The sequence below is a fragment of the Phyllopteryx taeniolatus genome, chromosome 1, assembly GCF_024500385.1.
Source record: "Phyllopteryx taeniolatus isolate TA_2022b chromosome 1, UOR_Ptae_1.2, whole genome shotgun sequence".
NCBI classification, from domain to species: domain Eukaryota; kingdom Metazoa; phylum Chordata; class Actinopteri; order Syngnathiformes; family Syngnathidae; genus Phyllopteryx; species Phyllopteryx taeniolatus.
Window position 1 is genome coordinate 11,065,280 of NC_084502.1, and position 10,742 is coordinate 11,076,021.

Here is a 10,742-nt window from a genome sequence, read left to right on the forward strand (position 1 = left end):
TTTTTATAAGCTGTTTTTTTTTCTTTGTTTTTTAATGCTTTTAATCATGTAAAGCACATTTAGTTACCTTGTGTATGAAATGCGCTGTAGAAATTAATTTGCTTTGCTTTGCTCATACATGGCAAATGTATAAAAACCTGATGAGGAGTCTTTTCAAGTATTTGTTACAATGTCAGTTGTCTTCATGTTCTGCCTTAGGTAACCAAAATCTTTCAGAAGAAGAAAACCTCAGTGACATACAGTTTTAGACAATCTTTCCCTCTGGTTGAGATGCAAGTGCACATGTTCCAGAACTCATGTAAGAAACTCATTGTTCCTTTTGCACATTTCAACCATCATTATACAGTGGTGTGAAATTTTTTTTGCTCCTTGCTGATTTCTTATTTCTTTGCATGTTTGTCACATTTAAATGTTTCCCATCAGCAAACTAATTGAAATATTAGTCAAAGACAACACAAGTTAACACAAAATACAGTTTTTAAATGAAGGTTTTTATTGTTAAGGGAGAAAAAAATCCAAACCTACATGGCCCCTGTGTCAAAAAGTGATTCCCCCCTAAACCTGGTTGGGCCACCCTTAGCAGCAACAACTACAATCAAGCATTTGCAATAACTTGGAATGAGTCTCTTACAGTGCTGTGGAGGAATTTTGGTCCACCCATGTTTGCAGAATTTTTGTAATTCAACCACATCGGAGGGTTTTCAAGCATGAACCGCCTTTGTAAGGTGATGCCAAAGCATCTTAATAGGATTCAGGTCAGGACTGTGACTAGGCCACTCCAAAGTCTTCATTTTGTTTTTCTTCAGCCATTCAGAGGCGGATTTGCTGGTGTGTTTTGGATCATTGTCCTGCTGCAGAACCCAAATTTGTTTCATCTTAGGGTCACGAACAAATGGCCGGACATTCTCCTTCAGGATTTTTTGGTAGACAGCAGAATTCATGGTTCCATTTATCACAGCAAGTCTTCCAAGTCCTGAAGTAGAAAAACAACCCCAGACCATCACAATGCCACCACCATATTTGACTGTTGGTATGATTTTTGAAATGCAGTGTTACTTTCATGCCAGATGTAATGGGACACACACCTTCCAAAAAGTTCAACTTTTGTATTGTCAGACCACAAGAGTATTTTTCCAAAAGTCTTGGGGATCATCAAGATGTATTCTGGGAAAATTGAGACGAGCCTTAGTGTTCTTACTGCTCATATGTGGTTTTCCTCTTCGAACTCTGGTTTACTTTTTTACACAGGGCCATGTAGGTTTGGATTTTTGTTCTCCCTTAATAAAAACCTTCATTTAAAAAACTGCATTTTGTGTTTACTTGACTAATCTTTGACTAATATTTACATTTGTTTGATGATGAGAAACATTGAATTGTGACAAACATGCCAAAAAATAAATAAATCAGGAATGGGGCAAACACTTTATCACATCACTGTATGTCATTTTTTGACCTTGTTTCTCACTGTTGTTTTCTCTTAGACTATCCTCATGGTATCCGCCTGACCTCCGCAGTCTTGGGTGGGGAAAGAAAAGTTCTCATCGTCTTCATGGCCCCCAGTCAGCAAGACAGCACTCGCTTTGTTAGTGACCTCAGGGAGAGTGTTGCTGAAGTGCAGGAGATGGAGAAATACAGAGTGGAATGTAAGTCCAATGTGGCACGGTGGACGACTGGTTAGCACATCTGCCTCACAGTTCTGAGGATCTGGGTTGAATCCCAGCCTCGGAGTTTGTATGTTCTCCCTGTGCCTGCGTGGATTTTCTCCGGGTACTCCGGTTTCCTCCCACATCCCAAAAAACATGCATAGGTTGTAGGTTGATCGAAGACTCTAAATTGTCCGTTGGTATAAATGTGAGTGTGAATGATTTTTCTGTTGGCTGGTGACCAGTTCAGGGTGTACCCCACCTCTCGGGCAAAGTTAGCTTGGGTAGGCTGCAGCATGCCCGCGACCCTGTAGTGCAGTGATTCCCAACCAGTGTGCCGTGAGCGCTCTTCTGGTCTGCTGTGGGAAATTATCAAATTTCACTTAATTGGTCAGAATATTTATTCACAAAAAATAATGTCTCTTTGTTCACCTATCTACGCCAGCGGCATATAAAGACAGACAGAACAAATAAATGCTCTTTTATTCGATGGCACAAAGTGTATAATTGACTCGTGTATCCACTTTTAGTGACATTTTTGTTTGTTGGTGTGCCGTGAGATTTTTGAAATGTAAACTATCTGCCTTGGCTCAATAAAGATTGGGAATCACTGCTGTAGTGAGGATAACCGGTAGGGAAAATGGATGGATGGATGTAAGTCCACCATCTACTGGCCACAGTTGTGAATTGCTGTACATGTTTCCTGCCCAATTATCTCACTGTACTGACATTTTAAAGTAAACATGCATTTATTTTACAATTTTAACAGTTCCCAAGTGTCTTAATAAAAGGACATTCTTCCAACTAAATAAACAAGGATAAAGAATAACAGCACTTAACATCCATTTGTCACACTTTGTTTGAAATCACTGTTGTGTTGCCAATTTAACAACTATATTTTTTCAAAAAGCAACCAGCAACAAATTTTGTGACTTGTTGTGGTGTAACTGGAGACTTCCTGAGACAGCAAGAAATGTTCACCCCCTCTACATCCCGACTGCAAATGAATCACGCTTGCTCAAAGCCACTATTAGCTAATAAGTAAATTTGTCATCTTACGTGTGTCCTATATATATATATATATATATATTCCTTTTGCCTATATTTACAGCGGAGTTGGAGAAGCAAAAGGGTGTAATGCGGCCCAGTTTGCTCACTGGAGGTGGTGGTGTGAAGAGTGACATTGTGAATGGTACTTTGGGAAGGACAAGTTTTGATGATAACTGCTCAGTTGGCGAAGGTCTCAAACGCACAGCACTTAGCTCATCACTCAGAGACCTATCTGACACAGGTGAGTAAAAGAGCCCTGTGGAGAAGGTTCTATATTACTCGCTGCCAGGTGGATGGTTGGCTTCAACTATGATATTATTCTGGTTCTATACGACCTTTTCACCATGATGTCAAACGTACTTTCGGGTGGCAAAAACTCGAAATTGCACCACTAGGAAACAAACCCTTCCATGTCATATGGTCAAGGCAGACCAATTGAGGAAACAGGCGAAATGGCTTAAATGATGATTTTAGCCTTCTTCTCTACCGGCGAAGTTTAAATGTGTTACCAGAGCTGAACTTGCTTCCAAGGGAGAGAGAACACCAGCCTTAATTTACATTTCAACAGGTAAATTGATTCAAAAATAGACGTGGTGGAAATTCAGACATAGTTAACATGATCATTGAGGGACTGGCTAATGTTGCTCAAATTAATGGCACAGACGAGCTCTTTAATGGCGAATTGAATAGCGCCCTGTAGAGCTGATATTAGGAAGCAGGTTAGCCATTACGTTTTGCTAAATTACTCAAAGACAACCCTACATCGTGTGTGTCACTGTGAGAAAATGTCTTCCACAAACGCAATGATGGGGGGGGGGGGGGGGGGGTTTGGTTTCTAATCTGTCTCTTTAGAAGTGGTCGCTAGTCTTGCGATCTTCTCTGTACAACTATTTGAACATCCACTCGATATTTCCTCCTCACTCACAGGTTCCGCTGAATTAATTTAGATTTATTTTTTTAAGGAATTGGAAAAACCTAAACCTTTGGGGGGAATATCTGTGGATACAACCCCCAATTTTTAGTTCAGGTGAAAAGGTCTACTGGAACATTCCTTTTTCTTAACACACAAGCAAACTTTCCAATCTTTCTCTCTCTGCTAACTTTACTCTTCCTGGTGGGGTGCAGGGAAGCGTGGTCGAAGGAACAGTGTCGGTTCTCTGGACAGTACTATGGAAGTAAGTCTCAAAGACTATATGAAGAGTTCAAATGCAAAAGTGTTCAATTTTTTGTGAACTCAGTATAATTATTTTTTAAATTTCTGGTCCCAGGCTATAGCTAATAATTTGTATTAGTGTATTATAAGTTAATATAAATCAATCAATAAAGAAGCTAATTTGGGGGAAAATATAACTCATTGAAAAGGTCTTTTGAAGAGGTCTTTTGATGTAATTTCATCGGCAAAACTCCCAAGAAATCCATTTAGTTCAAAAACAGACATGTCCAAAATGTTCACATAACTATAAGTTACTGTTACGATTCGTAATCTACAATCTCCTGAACTAAACCTTAACCTCCAATGAAAAAAACCATCAGAAGCCATCTCCTGTTGTTCACTTCAAAGACCTCTTTAAAGTGAATGATTGGAGCGTCCTTGACGGATTGTTTGCGATTGACACGACTACACTGATAAGTTTCATGACATCGTCTCTCTTGGGCTGTTTCACACAATTAGCATATTTTACAGTCACTTACAAGGGCAATCGAGGCGATGATATAGCAGCGAGTTAACGAGAAGTAGTGGCTTGTGATTGGCTTCAATGGAGATGGAAAAAAATGCATTTGGCACTTTTTCTGTTTGATTTTCTGGTTTCTGTAATCAAATTATTATTATAATTTTTTTTTTTTCATAGGAGTTCTTTCGTTTGCCAGGGTTAGGAAATGCAACAGTGAACAATGCCATGAAAGGCAGTCTGCTCGTAGCCGTGATTCTATTTATGTCTAAACGGCCCTTGTCAGCTTTCGCGTTTGAACTCTTCAAATATAGATCTGTAATAACAGACTCACATCCACCCTCTTCCCTCAAACATTGATAAGGTTGCTCGTGAGTGTACCTGCATGTACTCTTTGTGTCTGTCCTGCACCCTTTGTATTGCCTTTACTTGGATGTCCAAGCACACCTGTGTGTACGTGTAAAGCCTGTTCAACACTTATACAATTTGGGCCATTTCAGACAAAAGGTCCACATTTTGGGGGGAAAATGGGCCATTGTGGCTCGAAAATGGCAGCGGACCGTGTCACAGGGAGCATAGATGAAAGAAGTCAACGGGTAACCAGAGGTAGTGTGTCAGGCAGTGTCAGATATTTAGAGAAACGATCTCACGGTGTGTCAGCAAACCCTAACTGTCTGATAATTGTGTCAATGACTCACCTTCAGCTATTTGTTACACTGTCGCGATCAGTGATGCTGGTAATGCGTTACAAAGTAAAATTAACGTAACACACTCTGGCAAAAGTCAACCCTTCAAAATAAAAGCATACAGCATAATAACACACTCACCACACTTTCTCAGGCCGCATGGTGGCTTGTTTAACAGCTCTACTCAATAAACAAGCACAACATAGTTTGAGTGTGACTGCTGAACAAGGCACCATGGGGCCAAAGAAAATGCGGTGAAACTGTTTGATATAATACTGTTTGCCTTTATTTTGAAGGTGTGACTTTTGACAGGATAAGTTGCACCAACTTGCCCAAGTGTTGCCATAGCAAACTGGGAGGGTTAGTGCCTTGAGTTGTAATAAAAGCCTCTATAAAATGTATTTTTAGTTAATATTTTGGGTGTCTGGAACGGATTAGATATCAATTATTTCCAATGGTAAATATTGCGCTGGTTTTCGTACGATTCAGTTTTAGTCATACTTTTTGGAAGGGTTTAATCACAAAAAACGACGTTCCACAGTATATATTAGTATATATTCTTAATATACAGTATGTTAAGAATCAAATGCAACGGACAATTGCAACATGTATATTTAATAATATGATGAGGAGATTATACTTTTACTGTACGTGGTTTTCACAGTCATAACTGCCCTCTGAGGAAACCATAACGATGATGTGGCCCATGATGGAAAATGAGTTTGACACGCCTTGTGTAGAACATGCTTATGGTGGAAGAGACTTCCATGGATGTTTATAGCGTAAGATGACACTATTTTCCTTTCAGGGATCCATTATTAGCAGTCCGCAGCCTCACCAGCGCTACTCAGTGCCAGGTGTGGTCTCCGGCTGCTACGCAACAGAAGACTTCCGGCCTCATCGCCCCATCCTGAGCCCCGGAACGGGGATGGGGGGTGGGCCGGGGCAGCAACATACCACTGCTGGGACAGGAGTCGGGGGCGTCCCCAGCAGTGTCGAGAGAGCAGGAGCGGGGAGCTGCCCTGGGGGGAGCGGCAACAACAGCGTCTCCTTCCTGGGCTCGCTATTCGGCAGCAAACGCCCCAAACCGCCAGGGCCCCTTATTCCACCGGGGCCACCCTACCCCGCGCCTGTCCACCCGCCGACGACGGGAGGGCCCCCTCCTCACTCCCCTTCATCCCTGTGCCAGCAGTTGGAAGGGGGGCCTTCCAAGATCCAGGCGCTGCACGCACAGTACTGTCACGCGGCTACCGTGCAGCCCCCACCACCTTACTACCACCACCATCGCTACCATGCCCAAAATGTCCCTCCTCCTTTGCAAGGGGTGCCTCCTCATACTGTACAGAGAGGCCCGCAACCCTGTCGTACACCCCTTTGCGCACCGCACGCCCCGCACCCGCAGCTGGCACATCTCTCCCAGCTCTCACAGCATGGGCTTCTGGGTCGCTACACCAACATGGTAGTTGGACGTCCACCACCCCTTTCTCCTCTCTCCCAGCATTCCCCGAACCCACAGTTCGCCCTGTACCACGTGCAGCCCACACACTCTATCAGAGGGTGCACCACCGGCCCTGTTACCAAACCGCCCCTAACCTTGTCTCACTCCCATCCGCACCCCCACGCACACTCCCAAACCCACCCCGGGCACGTGCACACACCGCACCCGGGCAGCCACTCCAGCCATCAAACACACTTCATCTTCGGCACTCTGCCCCACAATCTGCCGTCCGCTACCGTCAACACGCATCACACAGCATCCGCCGGCCCGTATCTGCCCCAGTACCCTCCTCTCTCTTCCATCCCCCCTCCCCCACCACACTCCCCTTTACCCCCCCCTTCGTCCCCCCTTACCCCTCTTACACCTCTCTCCCCTCTCCCCCCCCAGCACCCCGGGCAGCCTCAGCCAGGGCCGCAGGTGACGGGGGCCGGAGCGACAGGTACAGGGGGCAGCTCCAAGTCCAAGCCTATCAACCGGATAAGCACCGTGGTGTGAGCAGGGCGTGGCCCGCTCGGGGTCATAGGTCGGATGATAGCGCGGAGGAGGCGAGCAGGGCGAGGGCGAGGGCCAGATCTGCCAGGACGGAGAGCAACAGCGGCGTTGCGGCTGACAAGAGGAAACGCAGCATGCTCCGCCTCTGTTACTTTCACCTCCGTTTCCCGCATATGTAGGCGGAGATTGCACGATCGCATCACAAGAACACACACTGCCCACATGTTCAAACAGTCCATCCATTTTCTGAGCCGCTTATCCTCACAAGGGTCGCGGGAGTGCCGGAGCCCATCCCAGCTATCATCGGGCAGGAGGCGGGGTACACCCTGAACTGGTTGCCAGCCAATAGTCATATTACAAGCCATATAATTAAAGTTCAATACTTATATTGGTACTGCCTCGGTTTTAACTTGTTTGACATCTCATTGACTCTAATTAAGAAAGTACAGTGGTGCCTTGAGATACGAGTGCCCTGAATTTTTCGAGACACGAGCTGCCATTCGGACATTTTTTTGCTTTGACTTATGAGGTCATATTTGAAATATGAAGGCAGGCACACTAGAAGGAGCAGCATTCAATTGATGCAATGTGACAAAAACAGTTTAATTCTTTTAAAATCTATTTCATTATGTCATTATATTTTCATAATGACATATTTTAAAATATACACTTCACAACAATTGTTGACGTTTTGTGGGGGGAAGGCTGGCACGGATTAATGGCACGGATTTGTTTCAGAGGGAAAGGAGTTGAGATTTGAGTGTTTTGAGTTCCAAGCATGGTCATGGAACAGATTAAACTCGTATCTCAAGGCATCGCTGTGCCGTAATTTACATGTATGAAAAATGGCACCCTTACTGTACATCCAGGATAACAACAAAGATTACTGTACAGTCCAGCAAAGTTTAACGCTGAAAACAGCCGAGTTGCAAAAAACACCCCTTTGCAATAATTCCCTTGACTTCATGACGTCGCCATCCACTGCAGGGTTTGCTGACACTTTGGTGATCTTTTTTCTTTCTAAAGATGACCTCAAATGTGTTGCTCCGTCTTGAAACATTTTAACGGCAGACGGTCTTTGGCTTAAGCGTCTTTTACATGTCTACCGGAGCCACTTGGCCTCATGATGCATTTCTCAAGGAGTTTGGAAATTAATGATACAATCAACAATCTATTGTGAATGTTTCTGAAGCTTCTCGCTTTTTTTTTTCTGATCACTATTAGATCTGCTATGAGTATGATGAATATTGTCTATTTGTTTGATAAGTACCGTACGTAAATGTATCAGCAGATGTTTGTACAGGGTGATATAAAGCTTAGAAGCGCATAAATACCCTTTGGAGAGTGCTTTGATTTAACGTCATCGACATCATTTGCACCCTTCTGTTAACATCGTTTGGTGTGAAATATTGATGGTTGAAACAAGATCAATAATGTTTTGTTCTAACTGATGACTGTCTTTTTTTAAATTTTATTTTATTTATATATATTTTTTTGGATGGGAAAAAAACCTCTGATGATGCTCCCATTGTTGAAAAGAGTGTTACTATGGTTGTGGAAGTTTTAGAAAGATGGCGTTTCCTTTGCAATTGTGTGAAGCACCTCAACTCACTTTTTCAAAATCATCCGATTTGTCGTGGGTGAGATATGTTTTGACGAAGCAAGCTTTTACATGAGGATTTGTGAGTTTAGCACGTGATGTCTTAAGTCACCAATGACCATTTTATTCTCTCACCGCTCCAGACACTTTTTTCTAACTCTCAACACATTTTCTGATGCTGTGGCATCCCCATGAGGGCTTTGTATTTGTAAAAAAACAAAATGATAGCAAGGATTAAGAATGTAAAACAGCATTCTTTGTTATTCAGTGGCATCGTGCACCCTTTTGCGACTGCAATATTTTAAGTTATGAGTACTGACAGTTACCTACAGTGCCAGTTATTATCAAGAGAAAATTATATATACATATATATATATATATACTCCGATGTTTTTTGGAGCAGAAGAATGAGGACAAAACGATGTCAGTGTTTGGAATCAAGCTATACTGAAAGAAAACTTGTGTAAAGTGTGAATCCACAAAAAAAGGACACAAAGGAGGTTTGCAGAAAGTCAAGAATGTGAGATGAAGCTTTTATATGTATGTGTTGACTAGCCCTTTTCTTTTATTGTATCATTTCTGACTCTTCTTGCATGGATATATCTGCATTGAATAGATTGTACTGTATAAACCTGAATGTAAATAAGATACTATAAGCTTATCAACCATGGGACAAAGTGCTCCCAATCTGTATTCAGGTGCGTGCATGTGAGTGCCATGACATATGTACATACGAAAGGTTAACAGGGACAGAAAATGTTGTGGAAAAGGAATATTGTTTTGTTTTTTTTTCTTCTTATTTGTGACTGAAGATGAGAGAAGGAATTAAGAGTAATAATGTATACATTACAACCTGATGGTTATATGTCAGTGCACTGATGGATATTACTTTGAACCATTTCAGTTCAAGTTTCAGTTGTGAATGTGTTAAATGTACTGAAAGAATAGAGATTTTACATGTGAATATTTATTGCTTCAGATCAATTAAAGTGTCCTTGCAGTGATGTGGTTGTCACATGTTGTTTTTATTACACTTAAGGGAGCTTTCACATACATGCACAATATGCATAATTATAGCTGGTCGGCTGCACACATACAAATGATATGGCATTTTCACATTGGACACCCTTAAGTTACCATGTTAGAAGATATTAGTGAAAAATAAATAAAGCTACTGATTATTCATAATGATTCTAGCAACTAAGTATACAGTAGACGACAGTGAAGAATTGTAATATTGACTGGCTTATGTATACAGCATACTGTGGAAAAAGGAAATTAGATTTGTTGCTATTTTTTTCAATGCCATAAGGATCACATACACTAAAATGCCACAAAATAGATCGCAGCGCTCCATCATGAAAGAAATACAGTGCAGTGGTGCCTTGACAGACAGGCTTCATTCGTTCCAGGGCCATGCTCGTAAATCAAAACACTTAAATCATCTTTCCCTATTGAAATGATGGGAAATGCCATAAATCTATTCCAGCTAATAGAATTTAAAGACTTCCGCAGTTTTTGGCACTTTTTTTTTTTTTTTGCTCTGATTAGTGTGTGTGTGTTGTGTTTGTGTGTGCGCCTTGGCCACCCGGAGGCAGTTTAATACAGACATACGGATATATATGTGAATGAGGCAGTCACAATTGCTTCGTAAAAAAAAACGTAATGTTAGTAGTTCTACGCAGAGGATAAAAAATATAAACCTGTGAGTATTGGTATTTCATCTCTACAGGTGTTGCTCCGCCATTTGTGTTAAAATATCCTTTGCTGAAAGGGTTATAACCAGAGGTGGGTAGTAACGCGCTACATTTACTCCGTTACATTTACTCAAGTAACATTTTCCATAAACTGTACTTGTCAGGGTACTTTAAATGCACTGTACTTTTTACTTTTACTTGAGTATTTATGTGAAGAAGGATCGATACTTTTACTCCGCTACATTGATCGACATGCCGTTCGCTACTTTTATTTATTCATTCTTACTTGTGCGCGTCTATTTTTAGGCTCCATCTTCGACTTCCGCATAGGGTGCCTGTTGCGCCAATCAAATGGGATCACCAATGTCATTTGACTCCAATTCACCAATCGGCGCACACACACTCA

General features: G+C 42.0%; 1 protein-coding gene across 10 annotated transcripts in view; it reads left to right on the forward strand.

Moving 5' to 3' along the window:
* The window catches only part of iqsec2b (IQ motif and Sec7 domain ArfGEF 2b), a 46,459-nt gene extending 36,816 nt beyond the window's left edge, over window positions 1-9,643 (forward strand). For 9 of the 10 annotated variants that reach the window (XM_061770727.1, XM_061770700.1, XM_061770709.1 and 6 more), the window contains 5 exons: window positions 199-298; window positions 1,482-1,643; window positions 2,755-2,934; window positions 3,819-3,868; window positions 5,858-9,643. In XM_061770727.1, coding sequence (XP_061626711.1) covers window positions 199-298; window positions 1,482-1,643; window positions 2,755-2,934; window positions 3,819-3,868; window positions 5,858-7,042 — 1,677 coding nt within the window. In that variant the 3' untranslated portion in view covers window positions 7,043-9,643. The remainder of the gene's footprint in view (window positions 1-198; window positions 299-1,481; window positions 1,644-2,754; window positions 2,935-3,818; window positions 3,869-5,857) is intronic. The other variant, XM_061770778.1, reaches the window with a different exon arrangement.
* The last annotated feature ends 1,099 nt before the right edge of the window (window positions 9,644-10,742 follow it).